The following is a 19,698-nucleotide window of genomic DNA, read 5'->3' as shown; positions in this document are numbered from 1 at the left end:
GGATGTGGAGGTAGGCCTCCATCAGATCCACCGAGGCCAGATAATCCCCCCGCCGAATGCCCTGAAGGATGGATTTCAGGGAAGACATCTTGAAACGTCTCTATATAAGGAACCGGTTCAATCGCTTGAAGTCCAGAATTGCCCTCCAAACCCCCGAGCTCTTTGGAACTACAAACAAGTTGGAGTAGTAACCCCACTCACATTTCGCGGCCGGAACCGCCTCCACCACCCGGATCTCTAGCAGATGTTTTACGGCGAGATCCATCAGGCGGCGGCGCTCCGGGTTTCTGGAGGGGGGGGAGGTTCTGAAGAATCTCGGGGGGTCGATGAGGAACTCTAGCCTCAGGCCGAACCGGACAGTGGCCCTGACCCAGGCGTCTGTGGTGATCCCGTACTATTGGTCCGCAAACATTGCCAGACGGCCGCCGATGGGAGGGCTCGGATTTGAGTCATTTCCCCCTGCGGAAGGGGCGGCCGCCTCCCCCACGAAGGGCCATTTGGACTGGGACTGGAACCTGTTACGGTCCTGGTAAGGAGGCCATGAATAATGCCTGTCCTGCCTGTAAGAAGGATATCACTGTTGCTGCTCATGGTCAGGGGCCCTGAAGGGGGGCCTACAGTACGGATGGGGACGGGATTCCAGTTTCTTGGCGGTGGAAGGCATAACTTCCTTTTTATCTTTGTTTTCCACCAAGATGGGATCCAGAGCCACCCCAAAAAGGTTGGGTCCCGCATAGGGGGCTGCGGCTAAGTTCCACTTTGTCTTATTGTCCATCTGCCAACTGCAAAGCCATAGGAGGCGACGGGAGGAGACAGATGTGGCTAAGGCACCGGAGGCGAACTTAAGCGCGTCCAGTCGCATCGGCCGAATGCTGCGAAGCTGCTAGGATCTTTGTAATGTCCTGGTGGAGACGGTCGCCCTGGATCGGAATTCGATCCTGGAGCTGGTGGAGCCACGTCACTGTGGTACGGTTAAAATACGATGCTGCGGCTGCCGCTCTAACCGCCCATGCGGAAGCGTTGAAGTTTTTGCGTAGGATTAACTCAGCCCGCTTATCCTCCGGCTTCATCTTATTTGCTGCGTCCCCTGACACTACAGGGGAGGAGGAGATGAGAGCCACTATTGGAGTGTCAATAAATGGAAGCTGGAGTTCTTGGGCAAAGGCCTGTTCTACGTTATAGGTGCGACGGTCGTTGCTGCCCGGGGTGGAAAAGTTGGAAGGACGGGTCCATTGCTTCTTCAACACCTCCAGGAACAAGGGGGGGGGGGGCTGGAATCTCCTCTTTGTTCATAGCAGTGTTGGAGAACATAGCCATGTCGGGATCCCTTGGAGACAGGACCGTAGGGTCCCCGGTTCCAATTTTGGTGGTCTTCCTGGCCTTATGCCACAAAGTTTGAACATGGCCGGGGGCAGCAAAGTCGATGAAGATGGGGAGTCTGGGGGGGCAGAGTCCTCGTCTTCCGAGAATCCCAAGTCATTACGGCTGTCCTCCCCCCGGGTGGAGCCCTCGCTAAACAGGGAGGGAGAGGTGGCTCTTGAGCGAGACCTATGATAGGAATAGGGCCTGCTGTGGTAAGGCGCCCTGTCTCTCTGAGCAATGCCCCAGGAGATAGCTGCTGAAATAAATCTCCTAATGTTTTCAGGGAGGTGTTCTAGATCCTCCAGGTCCTCCTGATAATGATCCGGGCCCCAGGGGGCCAGACCCTTAGTTGAATGAAAATGCCTGGAAGAACCTTCCAGGGGGTCCGCCATCTCTGCCTCAACCAGGTCGGGAGACTCTGGCATGGAAGGAGATTCAGACCTCCTGGGGCTCTGGCATGATTTGGAAGGGGACCCCGAGGGAGAAGAGGGACTGAATCCCCTCTGAGGGGAGGGGGAAGGATCGTTGTTGGGCCCAACTGGAGACCTGGATCGGGACCTGGGCCTAGCTGCCATGGCCTGTTTCTCCGCCCTGGCGATGGTCCTCTCCAACGCTCTCTGGCGCCTCTGTTCGTCCCTCTCTGTTGCCTGAGATGGCCTCTGTGCTGCCTGAGGCCTAGAGGAAGAGGACCTGACCCCAGGTTGGTTAGGATGGACCTCTCTGTCTTCTGGGGCCTGGGCAGGGGTGGCCTGCACCGGCTCTGCACGCACCGCCATCGCCCCAGTCACGTGTCTGCCACCCTGGGCCTCGTGGAGGTCGTCAGCCAATGGGGAGGTAGGCCCTGTCTCTGGCGTGGCCTTCAGATTGCCCCTCTTCCTCGCTTTGAGCGCGCGGAGCCTCCGTTAAAATCTTCGGCCCCTCGCACGTGGCGGCTTCCAGCCGCAGTTTGTCTTTTAGGAGGCTGCGGCTCGCTCTCATGCCTTGCTGGAACGCTGGGGCCTTTGCAGAGTGCGCACAGCTCCGGAAGGGAGGCTGGCGCAAAAATACTTGGTCGGGGGGCCATGTGTAGCCGAACGGTCTTTCAGCGCTCTTCGGCGGCGCTACAGCGTGTATTCGGCCTGATTTCGACTGGAGACGTTGCGGCCGGCTTTTCCGGCTCCTGGGGCTGTAGTGGTCGCCCGGCACGCCTGCAGACCCAGGAATATGTCCGGGCACCTGGCCCGCAGGGAGGGAAAGAGAACGCCCCACGGGGCTCTCCCTGGCCGCTGAGGACAGGCACGAGACCGTCCATTTGGGCACAGCCACCAAATTTAAAGTTTAGGATAATCAATTGATCAAATTAGAAGTCCAAATTTACCTTATCTAGTAGATTTCGTTGAAATTAGCCAAATTTTCCTGTCTAGAGAACCAAACACAGTGCTTGGACCAAAAGACTGAGAGGAAACTGGGAACCAATAGGAGAGACAGAAGGTTAAGAAGTTTTTTCTCAGTCTAATGGACCAATCAGGCTGTGTTAAACCCTCGCGTGACCCCTCCCTCTACTCTACTGGAAAACTTGCTTATTTATAGTGGCAACAAAAATTCAGGAGTTAGCATCTTTTCTGGCTAACTGTAATGGAATGTGTGGGTGACCTTGGGGGAGGATGGGAAGTGATGCTGCCTAGGAAGCCGTCAGATAACAGAGGCCAGAATCTCCAGTGACTTAAGGGTCAGAGAAAGAAACTTAGAAAGGACCAACATCAATCAAGCTGTTAAAAGTCTGTACCTTGAGTTTTGCAAAACTGATGTCAGATCTCCCAAATAAACCAGTCAGGAAACACAAGTAGACGAACTAATTCTCCTTTATTGCAAGGCTACATTAACAGAATCTGGCAAGTTTCTCAAGGACTCAGGGTGGTCAGGACCAGGAAATTAATACATGCCCAACACCCAACAGTAAAAAGAAACAAGGAATTCTGCGACAGCTTATACATTTCTTTCTAAAGAATTTGCTGAAGACAAAAGATAATCTAGGATTTTCTTGGGACCTGGATGCTTCCAAGAACTGTATACAGTACTCTTAGGATTTCAATTGCTTTGCAATTTTTTCTCCCTCCCCTGTTATGGATTAGTTCATCTAAGGTTAAACAAGCCGAAGATATGTCTCAGGATTTAGTGACTTAAACCAAGCATGATTTGGCAAGATGCTTCTGTCAGTTGCTAGGCAATGAGGAATTAAACCTGAAACTTGAGAATCACTGTTTTCTAATACTGAACAGCTGTGAGTCTAAGGTGACAAAATATAGGAGGTCATGACCTAGCCATTTCAGATCATGGAGATCGGTGCTAAAATCAGCTTTCAACCAGCAGTGAACTTTCCATTTTGAAAAGACTGAATCTCGAATCACTAATGATAATAATGTGCTTAAGATTAATGACTGTGCTTCCTATGAGAAATCAAATGTGGGTTTTTACAGTATCATGATTCAGTAGACCTAGCATCTATTCCAATATCCACAAATGAAAACCAAGTACTGCATCTCTTACAGGCGGTCTGTGGAGAGGTTAAAAAAAAAAGTCAAAATGGCAATCACAAGTTCCACCCCTTTTGTATATCCTTGATGTTGTATATGGGCATGGGACTCTTGATCTCTTTTCTACAAATGTCCCTGAGTTCTTATATATTCAATAAAATAAAGCTGGGGATAAAGTCTTTAAAGACTTTGTATTGTAAAAAGAGTAGTAACCTTATGTCATGCATTAGCTTAGTACTTTTGCCATTTACATCCGTTTGTCAAAAATTGCAGTTGTTTAAAAGAAGCAATTGTTTATAGGCTTTGTGAGGGGCAACTTGAAGATTTATGTCATGGGCGTGAAACTTAATCGCGTCACGTGACTTATTGTGCCGTTTTTGCCTTTGCAAGCCAGGATGTGATGCATCTGGCCTGCAGGCCGCCAGTTTGATACCCTTGATAGAGTAATCCGATAATAAAATGCTGCCCTAAATTGATAATTTCTTTAATCTGATCTAGGTGAGGTCTTCATGTGTTGTGTTTTATTTTGTTTTTCTCATCAGACACACACAAACTGACAAATGATTTCATTGGAATATAAAAATAGGCACATTCAACTATGTATTTCCTCTCCTTTTTCCAGCATTCCAAAAAAAAGGCCCTTCTTCAAGAATAACTGAAGATTATTGATAATTCCCAATTGCCAATACTGAGCGACGTAGCCTGCTTGAAGGAAAACAGGCTGAGATCTAGACATCCAGCTATCCAGCACTTGTAAAAGATGATTTCAACATATTAAAACAACGGTGGATAAAAGACTGCCCTCCACAATGTTGAAGCTTTCTCTGCATCTTGGAAAAGCCTCCTAGATTTGACCAGCCCCTTGCGATATGGACAACACAGAACCAAATTTACCCTGATCGTGATAGATGTGCAGAAGCCTCTCTATAAGTGCAGCAAAATACCGTCACCAAATTGTGACTGTGGGCCAAAAAACAAACTATCCAACACATAGTGACAATGTCAAAGCAGAGCCTATAATGGAGATTTCACTGATTTCTTCTCTGTGACAAATGAAGTAAAAAATTATATTTGCAACTTAGACACGTCTGAGGATTTTATATTCTATGTTTTGTATTTTACCCCATGTTCCTTTTTACTGAAATATGATCTGAATGTGCCATATGATAGCTAGTTAGCCAAATGTAATAAATATCCACTGTTTTTTTTAATCAATGCATTGGCACTAGTCCAAATCTCAAGAAACAAAACAGAAGTCAAAAATGACAGGCAGAAAGATACTACAGTCACTTACCAATTCAAAAACAAAAACACATCTGAGCAGCAAATAAAAACCACAGTAAAGCATAATAATAAAACTGGTGTGGCCAAAATGTGGCCTATTATACAAATAGCAAAAGAAAACTTAGCAATGTTCAGAGAAATAAAATCACATTGATCACATTGTTAAATAAACTGCATCTGGCTAACCTGGAAATCAAACTAAACGGGGGTTTGTTAACTGACAGAATAACAGAATAACAGACTTGGTAGGGATCTTGGAGATCTTCTAGTCCTGTTCAGGCAAGAAACCCTAGACCAGTGATGGCGAACCGTTTCTGCATCAAATGCTGCAAAGGGAGCGCACACACGCTTCGCACCCTCGTCTGGGCCATAACCCAGAAGAGGAGCTGCCCAGGTGGCATGCGCGTGGTGGAAAATGAACTTCCTGTTTCTGGCGCACGCATGCACACCAGCCAGCTACTCCTCGGGGTACTGGCGCGCATGTGCATATGACAATCAGCTGGCCGGTGCACATGCTTGTGCCAGAAACGGAAGACCAGCTCTTCCAGTTTCCGGCGCTACCGCACACAAAAAGTCCAGCTGATCATCGTACACGCATGCACACCAGAAACCCAGAAGAGGAACGGGCGACACCGTGCATGTTAGGCGACATGGCTCCGCATGTCACTTCAGGCACGCATGCCATAGGTTCGCCATTATGGTCCTATACCACTTCAGACAAATGGTTGTCCAATCTCTTTTTAAAAACTTCCAGTGTTGGAGTTCTAACTGTCAGGGGATAGATTGATAAAATTCTCCTTAAATCGCCTTAATTCTAGCTGGCTTCTCTCCTTGATAACTGCATACAGGCATCTTTATAATAAGAGTAGCACAGCAAAATGTGGGTTCATGTTTCAGGAACTCCTTTCCCACAATATGATATTCTGTAATTTCCATTCAAAAATTGTGGTTGGAACATTAAATCTTGCCAGGGTTAGGGTTCTTCTGAATACATAGACAGTTCAGCTGTAAAATCTCATAATTATCAGGCAGATCAGTGACATCTTTTTTTTATAAATTGAAAGTAAATGCTTATGTTTGGTAGTAAAGTGCAGATATTTACATTTGAGAGATGAGTAGAAATCTTTTTGGAAACCAGAGCCGGTTTGTTTTCCAGCATCTGAAAATTGCAGGAGGGATGGTGTTATTATTCCTACAGAGGACGGGTTGAAAGGTTCAGTCTATTTGGGAGGCAGGATTGGAGAGATTCAGTTAACTTTATTCAGTTAATGAAGATGCAGCAGTTAATGTAAATAAAAGCATTGAGATTAGCAGAGGATAAAAAGACCTATTTTCTTTTTAAAAAAAGAAAGATAACGCATTCTATGGAAAATCGACGACTATTGGTATGGTTTAGCAGCATTTCTCCTTTGACCACAAATATGGATTGGGGGAGATCTTATGCTGACAATAGGTTACCCAGGTGATTCCCATAAAAAATAATTACTTGAATTTTATCAATCTAGGAAGTCACTCATGCCCTCGTCCTTTCTCGCCTGGACTACTGAAACACATTTTACTTTTTACTTTTACTTTTATTTGGACTTTTATACTGCCCCCTCTCCCCGAAGGGACTCGGGGTGGTGTACAGTCAGATAAAACACATCAATAAATAGAAAATACAAACATAAAAGAGGAGGCAATAAGAAACTGTACATAAAGCAAAGCAGTTAAAAACGATATTTAAATAACCCTAAAAGTACCCAATTAAAATATCTGCCAGGAGGTAGAATAAGACTATGAATGGGCCAGGCCGGCTAAACGGAACAGGGGAGTCTTCAGTTTTTGTCGGAAGGAGCGGAAGTCGGTGGTGGTTCTGATATCGGGGGGGAGGTCATTCCAGAGGGTTGGGCCCATCACAGAGAAGGCTCTACTCCTAGGCGCCGCCCGTTGGCATTGCTTAGTGGACGGCACCCAGAGGAGTCCTTCCCTGTGAGAGTGAATCGGTCGCAGGGAAGTGTGTGGTAGGATGCGATCCTGCAAGTACCTAGGTCCTGAGCCATGGAGCGCTTTAAAGATGGTAATTAACACCTTGAAACGCACCCGAAAGACCACAGGCAGCCAGTGCAGCTCGCGCAGGAGCGGTGTTACGTGGGAGTACCTAGTACTCCCCATAATAGCCCGCGCAGCTGCGTTCTGGACTAGCTGCAGTCTTCGAGCGCGTCCCAAGGGAAGTCCCATGTAGAGGGGGGCTGCCCTTGAAGAGCACCCGGAGGCTTCAGCTGGTCCAGAATGCGGCCGCACGGGTTATCATGGGGGTACCTAGGTACTCCCATGTTACATCCTTTTAGGCGGCCTGCACTGTTTGCCAGTTGTTTTCCGGGTGCGATTCAAGGTACTAATTATGACCTTTAAAGCGCTCCATGGCTTAGGCCCAAGGTACCTGCGAGACCACCTACTGCCACCAGTAGCATCCCACTGTCCAGTGCGATCCCACAGAGTTGGCCTCCTCAGGGTGCCATCAGCCACAGTGTCAGCTAGAGATCCCCAGGGGGAGACCCTTCTCTGTGGGAGCGCCTTCCCTCTGGAATGAGCTGCCCCCGGAGCTTCACATAATCCCCGATCTCCGGTCCGTCCGACACGCCCTAAAAAGTTGGCTTTTCCAGCAAGCCGACCTGGCCTGAACAAAATAAAATAAATGATTGATTTAATTGTTAATTTTAATCTAATTTTTAAAATGTTATTGTCAATATTAATTGGGCTTGTTTTTGGATACTCTATCTAATTTCCTTTTTAACTTTTGTAATATGTGTTTTTTTAAATGTTGTATGCCGCCCTGAGTCCTTTGGGAGAAGGGCGGCATAAAAATCCAATAAACAAACAAACAAACAAACAAGTAAAAAAAATAAAGAAGCAGGCAAAAGCAAATCAGTTCCATACTTGAAGGTGTCTACCATATGAAGTCACTAAGACAATGGTGCTATTCAGCCAGTTCTATCCGGTTTGGGCAAACTGATAGTGGTGGCAGCGGGAGGCTCCATTCACCCACCCACCCGGACATCATCACGTCCCGTTTTTGATGCTCTGTGCATGCACGGAAGGTCCTGCGCATACGCAGAGGTGGCACATGCAAGCAAAGTGAGCGCTCAAGCACACTCGCTCACATTTGTGAACTGGTAGCGAAGGTAAGTTGATTTCACCCCTGCACTAAGAGGCGAGCTTAACTCAAAACAGGCTACCTTTTTGTTTAGCTTAGAAGATTGTTGCATTTGGAGACTTATTGGATAATAAATTTATATCCGAATTGTTTAAAATGAGCCTAATTGTTCTTTAAGAGAGATTTGATGTTTGAAAGACCTGATACAAAAAGTTCTTGACTTATGATTAACAACTGTTCATAGTTACAATTGATTCTTAAAAGGTACAGTATGCATGACCTGTCCTCGAAGTTGTGACTGCACTCCCATGGTCATGAGATGGCATTTTGAGTGCTCAGCAACTGGCTCACATTTGTGACCAGTTGCTGGGTTCTACAATCATGTGCCTGGGATTTGTGACCTTTTATTGCCATTTTCCAGCTGAAAAACACCCATTGGGTATGATCAATTCACTTAACAACCGTGAATCGGTTTGCTTAATGATCACAGTGACTTGCTTTATGAGCATCATAAAAATGGGCATAAAAGTCCAATCATGCTGTGTCTTGACTTACGGCCGAAATTTCAGGCTCATTTGTGGTCTGAAGTCAGAGTTTTTTCTTGCATTTGAACAGTATTTAAGATTATTTTAAAATAAAATCTTAACATTGATGTGATAAGGAGTCGCTATTGGAACATATAGGAAGAAATGAAACATCTCATCCTCTAAACCAGTGGTGAGCAATTACATCCCTGCCTACACATTCTCCTCCCTCCCTCCCTATCTTTCAACTATAATTCTATCTTAATTGTAATTCCACTTTTATCATTTTAGAAATATTTATATTTCATGGTTTTAATGCCTTTAAGCCGCCCAGAGTTACTTCAAAACAAGATGAGCAGAAAATAAATCAAATACATACACACATGTCACCCTGCATTTCAACTACATTCAGTTGGGAAAAAGAAGCAGTGAGCTCCCACTCACATGCATAGTTTTTTTTATTTAAAATGCTGTAGTTGCAAACAGCATGGCCCTTAACCTACTTACACAGACTGTACCTTCTCCATAATAAATTCAGACTTCTTCCAACCACCAGTTATCTCTCTGTCCAACTCATTCTTTCTCACTAATACAAAATAATAATAAACAATAAACAACAACAACAACAACAACAACAACAACAACAATAATAGCATAACACACCAGACATCACACTGGTTGAGAAAAATAAGGTTACAATCATAGACATTGCAATACCAGGTGATAGCAGGGTCGACGAGAAGGAACATGAAAAAATCGTGAAATACCGGGACTTAAAAATTGAAATTCAATGATTATGGCACAAACCAGCAGTGATAATTCCAGTGGTAATCGGCACACTGGGTGCTATTCCAAAAGCACTGGAATTACATTTAAAACAGTTAAAACTTGACAAAATCACCATCAGTCAAATGCAAAAAGCTGCACTGCTTGGATCTGCACGTATATTACGAAAATACGTTACAACGTCCCAGGCCCCTGGGTGGGGCCCGACTAGTAATCAATGCCAAATCCGGCGAAACAACTGGCTGCTGTGATACAATCGTATAATAATAATGATAATAATAATAATAATCAAAGCAGTGCACAATACACCCCCCATATCGCCAGCATATTACAACTAGAATTGCACGTGCACATCTCAGTTTAATCACAGTCATTTCAATCTGGATTGCTCGTACAGGAACAGATCGACCATTTGACATCTGATTAATTATACCCACTGCAAACTTGTTTTGATCTCAATTGCATTATTTTCCTAGTTTTCTCATTATACAATAAAGCCACACATTAATGGGTACTGTTTATTTTCATATTATATTAAAGTAGGAATGCTCAAAATGAACTACAGCTGATGAAAGAAATACAAACCAGGCTGACCTTGAAGAATAAAACATCAGGTTAATGTTTAGCCAGTCTATTCGGTTATTAGAAAAACAAGATGCCAAAATCAATAGCGGAATGGTTAAAGTAGATCACAATCCAAGGAACTGCAGGTCCAAGCCTCTTTCTCTGAAGTACAATATGGCAGAGTTTCCTGACCTTAGCAATTTTAAGACACATGGACTTCAACTCCCAGAATTCCCCAGACTGCATGGCTGGCAGTGGAATTCTGGGAATTGAAGTTCTTGCATCTTAAACTGCCAACGTCAGAAAACCTTGCCATATGGTAAAAGCCTTTGAAACTTACTTCCCTATCAAAAGCCTTGAGTACCTGTTGCTACAGTTAACAAAAAGAAAACTCACACGTTACCAACAGATACAGTACTGTACAAAAGCGTTAGGCAGTTGTGCAAAAATGATGTAGATTAAAAATGCTTTCAGAAATAGAAGTGTCAATCGTTTATTTTTTATTAATTAACAAAACAGAAAGTAAATAAACAGAAGAGAAATCCAAATCAAATCAATATTTGGGGTGATCGCCCTTTGCCTTCAAAATAGCATCAATTCTTTCGAGTACACTTGCATCCATTTTTTGAAGGAACTCATCAAGGTTCCTTCAAAGTTGTTCCAAACATCTTGGAGAACTAACCACGGATCTTCTGGGATTGGAGGCTGCCTCAAACCCTTCTGTCTCTTCAGGTAATCCCAAACAGACTCTATGATGTTAAGAGCACGGCTCAGGACAGGGGAGCAAACATTCATTTCCAGGATTTCTTGTACTTCTTTATGCTTAACGACATTGGCTGTATGTTTGGGGTTATTGTCCTGCTGCAAAATAAATATGGGGCCAATCACGTGCTTCTCTGATGGTATGGCATGATGGATAAATCATCTGTCTGTATTTCTCAGCATTGAGGAAATCATTGATCTTGATCTCCTAGTCCAGTGATGGCTAACCTTTTTGTAGTTGTGTGCCGAAAGTGTGTGTGTGTGTGTGTGTGTGTACACCAATAATGCAATGCATGTGCGCCCCCAGCGCATGAGTGCGCAATCCCATGTGCACCCTGTGCTTGCGCATATGACCCCCCCCACTTGCACGTGCGTCTCCCACATGCACCCTGCCCTCCGAGCATGAGTGGCAGAGACCCAAAAACAAGTTGGCTGTGCATGCGCAGTGGAGGTGAGCTGGGGCAGTGGCTCGCATGCCCACAGAGAGGGCACTGAGTGCCACCTGTGGCACGCGTGCCACAGTTTCACCATCACGGTCCTAGTCCATTTGCAGAAATGCTGCCTCAAACTTGCAAGGAACCTGCACCATGCTTCATTGTTGCCTGCAGACACTCAATGTAATGGCTTCTCCGGACGGATCCCCAGATACTCGTTCGGATGAGGAAGAGCCAGTTCCTGGCACATTAGATGGGAATGTTGAGGAACGTCAGGAGGTTTACCGAGGCTCTGAGACAGGAGTAGTAAGGCCTAGTACTGCGAAGCAATCACAGGAGGAACGACCGGACAAGCGGTTGGCTGAGTTAGGGACAGATGGAACACAGCTGCAGCTGGGAAGCCCAGAGGCTTCAGGAGAAAAGTACACACAGCTGCAGCTGGCCAGCGGAGGTGAGGAAGAACTGCCCCTCCTCCTGATACAGGGCTAAGAGGAGGGGGGAACAATGGAGGTCAGCCAGTGTTTCAATTCCATTTCTTCAGTATATCACTCTTCCAGGATTTCTTCATTTCAGTTTCATTCCAATTTTATTCCATTTTCTGGGAGTTGCTTCACTTACTTCTAAAACTTATTTTCCATCAAAGTTGCTCAATTTTTGCACCTCTTTGAATCTTAATCACTCCCTGTTCTCATTAAATGTTCTTCTAAACCCGGGGTCCCCAACCCACGGGCCGCAGCCCACTACTGGGCTGTGAGCTGTTTGGAACCGGGCCATGGATACATTGGGCAAGCATCCACTCACGTCTCCACTTGCATCAGCAATGGGCGAGTATGTGCCTGCCACTTGTGCAAATGAAGTTATGCATGTGCACTCAGTTGCTCACACAGAACCATCCCCTCTCCCCTGCCCCGCCAGCCCACAAAGCCAGAATAGTTGGGGAACTCTGTTCTAAACTATTGCTTTCTCTGTATACACATTATACATCTTCCTCTAATCCTCATTTTTGCAGCAGTATTTTATGTGCCCTTTTCTTCATCCACAGCCTCTTCCGCTTCATCATTCCACAGCATGATTCCGCAGCATGATTCCCACACACTTCTGTAGTATTCTATAGCAATGTTTCTCAACTTTGAGCACTTGAAAATGTGTGAACTTCAGTTCCCAGAATTCCTTTCACTCAGCTCTATGCAGCATCTGCATGCTCTTTTTATTCATTCTGTCAGATTAATCTATTTGCTAATATTTTCTCAGATGAAAGCCTATGCTATTGCTTCACACTGCCAAAATAAATAATAAAATAAAGGAGTTTCTTATTCAGCTGTTTTTTTATCAAGCTCAGAAAATTGCTACACTTTTTGCTTTATCTGTCCTTTCAATGTAAACTTTAAGAATGGAGTAAGATAATATTTTCCAAGCACAATGTTCTACTGACATTGGATCTTAAAATATAATCAACTTTCAATGCAGCATTGAAAAGGCAACATTATACCCTTGATAGGAATTTTACATTCAAGTTGACTTCATAATTACACTGAGAAACAGAGGTGTCATTTTTACTCTGGAACAAGTCTGACTAGAGATTGGAAGAAGTTAACATATTTTTGTGTATGAATGAATAAATTATTACATATAAAAGCACAAAATGCTAAAATCATAGGAAAGCATCCGAAATATGTTTTCTTCACACAGGAAATGTATTCAATCATAAACACTCCAACCTATACATATTTTATAGAAAGGTTTGATATGGCAAGTGAAATCTTTAGTATGGTCACAGATCAGCAGAGATTCAATATAAGTTTATGTATAAACATAAAACTACCTCTTACAGATATTACATAGTGGAGAGCAGTATCAGGTAATAGCGAACAAAGCTACTAGTAGTAGTTCTTGTTTAATGATTGGTCGCTTAATAAGTGTTCAAAGTTACAGTGAGCCTCCCTAAAAGTTACTTACAGCCCATCCACAAAGTTACAAAAGAGAGAGAGAGGGAAGGGAGGGAGGGAGAGAAGGAGAACTTGCAGTTACACAGTTGTATTTTGAGCACTTGGCAACTGGCTCGCATTTACAACTAGTTGCAGCTTCCCACACTGATCCCACATCACCACAAATTTTCCGTTTCCAGCAAAAACTATCCATTCAAGAGAATGGATTTGCTGAACGACCATGTGCTTTGCTTAATGACCATGGTGATTTGCCTTATGACCATTGTACAAATGATCATAAAAATCAAGTCACGTCACACTGTGATCCACTTAACAATTGCAATGAAATGACTTATGGCCAAAATTCTGGACTCAATTGTAGTTAAGTATGGACTACTTTATATGTCAGGCTTAAACCAGATATAGTCCTCAATCACTATCAAACAAGATTAAACTGTCAATTATGGGATTAGGAAGGATGGTGCCATTTTTGCTTACGATAATAAAGCATCTCTGTCTCCACTTGCAGTCTGAAATGGTACAATCCAGATATTTTATTTACTATTTGAAAATGAAGCCAAGCTATTCAAAGGTATCACACAAGGTTTAAAAAAAAGATGCTATATGCCAGGACATTATTTCTTAAATTCTAACCTTACAGAACAATGAAAATGGTCCCTCTGTTTTTTTTAATGAAAGGATAATTGTGTCAGTAAGAAAAATTAAAATTATATGCCAAGAGGCTTCAGGAACTATGTATATACTGAGATGCTTAACGAAACCTGAAGATTCTATGAAGATTTATTTGGGTGTTAAAGTTTACACAGTATAATTGCATTTCCTAAAAGAAATAGAAGTTGATCTGCTCTAATATAAAATGTTATAATTTGTTCTTTGCCTGTGACTTAGAATTCCTTAAAAATTAATTAGTACATTATATATACAAAGCTAATTGAATGTGAAAGATTAGTTTCTTCTTTTCTACAGTAATATGCTTAGGTTGAATATCAATTAAAATATATATACTTGTGGTTCCGGTTCCGGCGGCAGCGGCAACGGGCAGCTCTTTGCCCGCTCCGGCTCTCCGGTGGGCTTCCCCACTCCTTGGGGGGCACAGGACACCCCACAGAGGGGTCCTGCCGGAGGGGCGGCATCGCGGGGAGCTCCTGCAGCGGCGGCGGCCGGCGGGAGGTCTCTCGCGCGCCCAAGGCACCGGGGAGCTAGCTCGGAGGGCGCCTCGCGTTTCTGCGCCTCGCGCCTCGCTAAAGCCGTCTGGAGAATGAAGCAATTGAAGGAAGCAGCTGCGGTGCGGTGAGGTTGCTTCTCTCTTCATGCCCTATTTTGCACGAAGAATTAGTTATAAAATAACTTTAAAATAACTTTCGGAGTATTCTGGAGGCGCGGCTGGAGGGAGGGGGGTTTCCCCCCCCCTTGGACAAGCGGCTAGGAATAATTTTGCTCTCAGCCCCCGGGGAAGGAGGAGGGGGGAGAGCCAACGAATGAAGCCTCACCCAGGCTGAGATGATTTTCTTTTCAACTTAATTTTACTTTCTATTGTGATTTGTGGACTTTTGGAACTTTTTTAAAACTTTGTTATGCCTCTGTGCCCAAAACTGGCAGGGCAAGATGGCACACTTCCGTTGTCTTTATGAATTGTGAAACCTGACTCCACCTTTAAAATTCAGGCTTCCGGTCTTTGTCTCCGTGTCTCCCAGAGGAATCTCTTGTGGATAGGTATTTTTTGAACTTTCTAGGGGAAACCTTTCATCTATTGCCAGACTTATTAGAGAGATTCTCTTCTGCCTGGTTCTTCTGCTCCCGGACCTCACCTGGCTACCCTTCTTTTCTAACTGTTTATCTTATATATGGACTGAACTTCTAATGTTATAAAGGATGGCATCCAAAAGACCACCTCCTGGGAAACCTGGCTTTGCCACGTCTGCTCCAACATCTGTAACATCCAGTCCAGCCACACAGTCAAAGATAACAGAACTGATGCAACCTAAGACTATAGAGATGGACTTTCAACAAATGCTTCAACAAATTTTACAGGGCCAGGAGGAAATCAAGAAACAGCTAAGGGAAATGAAAGATGAAATTAAAGAAAATCAAGCCCAAATTTATAAGAACTCACAGAGACTGGATCTTGTGGAAGGGGGGGTGGAGGAGGTGAGGGGGGGGTGGAAGCTGTGCAGAAAGGGAACAAAGATCTTGACATCCAACAGATGAAATTAGAATTTGAGAGAATGTCCTATTATCTTAGATTTCAAAATGTTATAGAAGAAGATGGGGAAAATATAAGGGACATCATGACAAACATTCTGGCTGACTACACACACAAAGAAAAACAACAGATGGGGTGGGATATAGACCTGGTTTATAGAGTGAACTCAGCTTATGCTAGAACACACAATGTACCCAGGGAGGTTCACATTAAATTCCTTAGAAAAAGCACAAGAGATGAAATTCTGGGTGTACAAAGGGGGCAAGCATTGACATATCATGATATGGAGATAACCATTCTGAAGCAGATCCCTAAGAAGATTAGAGAAAAAAGAAAAAATTATTCGCAATTAGCGAATAAATTATACCAGAAAGGGGTGTGGTTTAGATGGTTGATGCCTGAAGGTATGCTGATATTCTGGGAGGAGACAAGAATCAGAATTAATTCACCCATAGAGGCGCAGGCCTTTATGGAAAAAAATAAAACACTCCTAGAGAAAACACCAGACACTACAACGGTCACGCAGGACACGGGAGGGGCCAGAGCTCTGCCAGTGGAGGGAGATGGGGCAATAGCAAGAAGACTCAGATCACAAAAATAAACAAGAAAATCATATTATTATAAATTGACCGAAAGTGAAAATGGAATTATATTTGGATTTCATACTGTAATGTTTAATTTGATTGAATTTAATAATAGAACTAATATGCTGATTGTAATCAATTATATACTAATGCATTATATATAAATGTATACTATGGGTATGGAGGGAGGGGGGCCTCACACATTTTGCAACTGCCAAAATTTGTATACCTGTCCATTTACCCTTTTCCCTATAAATCTTGAAAAACCAATAAAATTTTATTACAAAAATATATACTTGTGTGAATTTGCATGGGTATGTGTATGTGTGTGTGTTATTGAGGGGCAAATAACATGGGTTTTGTTATTTGTTAACTAACATAGTTAATTTGTATTTTAATCTGATTTATATTCATTCTTTTAAAGTGATGTTCAAGATTTATTAGCTTTTAACAGTCCTAAACTAATAAACAAGCTGGGGACTAGCTCCAGATAAGAAAAGTTTGTTAGTACAAATTGGGGTCCGGCTTATCTCTTGTGAACCCTAAACAACCTTTCTCCTTACAATTTATTCTCCTTCAGATCTCATTTTAATAAACATGTATGCTATTATCCTGTCCAATCAACTTTCCTCTTTCAGGTTTCTTTGTTATGTTAATTATAAAAGGGGATGTAAACTAAAGATTGGGGTTCCCTCTTTGAATGAGGAATCCCTTTTGTCTTGAATATTCTGATAAATTATAATAAAATGATCTTCCTGTCTCAGTTTGTCTCATTGGGAAATATGCACACCGAGCCACGAGCCTGAAAAAGCCATATTTGGCCATCAATATGTACATATATATGCATGCATATGAATGTAAATGTATGCAAATAATTATATTTATGAAGAATAAGAATACAGGCTACTCAATACCATTATTCTGTAACATATTCCATATTACTGTAGATCCCACCTAAGTGACTCTGGGTTGTTTCCAAACCCATTAAATAAGATAACATGTGTAAACTTAGGTTACAAATTAAATAATAGTAAACGTAACTTTTACGGTAATTTGGAACTAAAGCTTTCCGATTCCAAACAAACATTTTTTTCCATTAGAAGGATGAGACACATTAAGGAATAAGGTCACGTATTAAATTAAGTGAGATGAGTTGTTTACACAGTTAAAGGAAGGTTTCTGTTTACTACTTTGTGTGAAGCAGGGACACTAAACCCTGTTTAAACTATTGTAGTTCTGAGCATGAGTACTGAATAAATGGATTACAGTAAAATACAGATTCAGGACTGATAGAAACCCTCCCCCTTCCCAACATTTTCAGAACAAAAAGGACAGCACATTTTTATATTAGATAAAAGTGAAAAATGAAAATCTACAAAATGCAGAGCTCTGCGAGGCTTCCAGGAGGAAAGTGCTACAAAACACTGGGAAGCATTGGAGTGGCATTTTAATCCTAGCAGTCTAGACGATCCACTCATAAATGGGTTGTTTGTTGTTGGTTTTTTGGGGGTTTGTGGTGCTTGTTTTATTATTCTCAAAGAACCAAAGAGAAACCTCTCCATCTCTCTTTTTTTTAATTCAACGTTTAAGATCCTCCTTTTACTCCTTTGGGGGAGCCCCGTCCGAATTGTTTTAACGGGACTTTTCCAAAGTTGTAGGAGGCGGGGAGGGGAGGCAGGCGGGCGGGCATTTCTTCGGGCACGGGCTGCAACTCGCCCGTCGCCCGGACAGCAACTCGCCCGTCTCCCGGGCAGAAGCGGCGGCGGCTCAGCCTCGCCTTAGCCGGAGGGCACCTAAAAAAGAGCGCTGTTTCTCTCGGCAACCCCGGCTGGAGATCAAGGGCAGAAGCGCAAGGAGAAGAGCGCAGGGATGGGGAGTGGGGGCTAAACCAGGTCACCGAAAAGCCACCGGCATTTTGCCTCCTCAGTCACCCACCGAGCATCCTGAAGCAGGTCCAGGGGCAGGAGCTGCCGTCGCCCGGCTTGGCAGCGCCCGTCGCTTCCATGTCGTGAACCTGAGAAGGGCAAGGCTGCTCCGGGGCACCTCCGTCCTCCTCCTCTTCTTCCCGGGTCCCGGCTTCTTTCCGCCTGAGCTCCCATCGCTCCGCTGCCTTTGCTCCTCCGGCGGTGGGGCCGGCGGCTTCTTCCCCGCCGCCTTGATCCTGCACCATTAGGATCGCTTCAAACTGCCTGCCGGCTCCGTCCGGCGAGGAGCCGGCAACTTTAGTGCGCATGCGTCAAGGCCGGTTTGGCGCCGCCTCCCGCCGTCCCGTGGGCGAGGCCGGCTGGTTCCCACGGGGAGTTTATTGGCGGGCGGCGGGCCAACGGCGGGGTGTTTACCACAGGGTCGCCCTTGAATGGGAGGGTTCCCTTCTGCTTTCCAGCTCCGACAACGGAAAGGTGGACTCTGGAGTTAAATTTGAAAGAGAATATTTGAGAATATCAGTTATTAAGTCAGTGCTTTTCGAATTGGGCAGCTCTTAAAGATTAGATGGACTTCAGTTCCCAGAATCCCGTAGCCGGTGAAAGCTGTGTGGAACTTCAACTCCCAGAATTCCCCATGTTTGCTGGAAAAATTGTAGGGAGCTGAAGCCCTGTTGGAAGTTAGCACACACACACCCCTCTCCTAGAAAAATGAAATATCCTAGGAAATATTGAAAAGGCAGAATATTATATTTCACTGGATCAGAAATGGAGAAATATGTTTTTAGGCAGGAAACACTCTTAATTGCCCCCACTTTCCCCCCCCCAAAAAATCATTGGTTTTTATACATATATGGGGAAAGGTAAGGGGATATACAAAAAAATTTGGCAGCTCCCACACTAGTGATAGAAATCCATCCAAAACTCACAATTTTTGCAATCTTAAAAACAATGCCCCCACTTTTCTTAATGGGGCATTAAAATGCCCAAGCCAGTCTATTCTACATAACAAAGAGTTTCCTCCCTTCAGCTCCAGGGTGATGGGATTAAGGCATTTAATTTAATTTAATTTAATTTAATTAGCACTTCTAGACCGCCCCCTCTCCCAAAGGGACTCGGGGCGGTGTACAGTCCATATCAAAAACATCATACATAATAACAATTAAAAATTATTAAATGGATAAATACATAAATAAGAGGAGGATAAAATAGACAGAACTGTAATTGCTAAATAAATAATTTAAAATATACAAAATTTAAAACCCCAGTGTCCTATAAAATTAAATCCCCTAAAAAACCAGTAGGAAATATATATGCCAGGAGGTAGACGTTAAGAATTATGCCAGACCAGCCAGTCGGAACAGGTGTGTCTTCAGTTTCTGCCGGAAGGAGCGGAAGTCAGTGGTGGTTCTAATGTCGGGGGGGAGGTCATTCCAGAGGGTTGGGCCCATCACAGAGAAGGCCCTACTCCTTGGTGTCGCCCGTTGGCATTGCCTAGTGGACGGCACCAGGAGAAGCCCCTCCCTGTGAGAGCGAATTGGCCGCAGGGATGTATGTGGGAGGATGCGATCCCGCAGGTAACTAGGCCCTATGCCATGGAGCGCTTTAAAGATGGTGGTCAAAACCTTGAAACGCACCCGAAAGACCACAGGTAGCCAGTGCAGCTCGCGCAGGAGCA

General features: G+C 44.1%; 1 protein-coding gene across 1 annotated transcript in view; it reads right to left on the bottom strand.

Annotated features, from left to right (window-relative positions):
• Nucleotides 1–18,355, bottom strand: part of SLC35G1 (solute carrier family 35 member G1) — a 28,622-nt gene extending 10,267 nt beyond the window's left edge. The window contains exon 1 of the mRNA XM_081953570.1: nt 18,034–18,355. Coding sequence (XP_081809696.1) covers nt 18,034–18,331 — 298 coding nt within the window. The 5' untranslated portion in view covers nt 18,332–18,355. The remainder of the gene's footprint in view (nt 1–18,033) is intronic.
• Nucleotides 18,356–19,698: the final 1,343 nt, after the last annotated feature.

Source organism: Natrix helvetica (assembly GCF_964273705.1).
Source record: "Natrix helvetica genome assembly, chromosome: 5".
Classification (NCBI taxonomy): Eukaryota; Metazoa; Chordata; class Lepidosauria; order Squamata; family Natricidae; genus Natrix; species Natrix helvetica.
The sequence above is the reverse complement of the archived record's forward strand: the minus strand, read 5'-3'. Positions and strand labels throughout refer to the sequence as shown.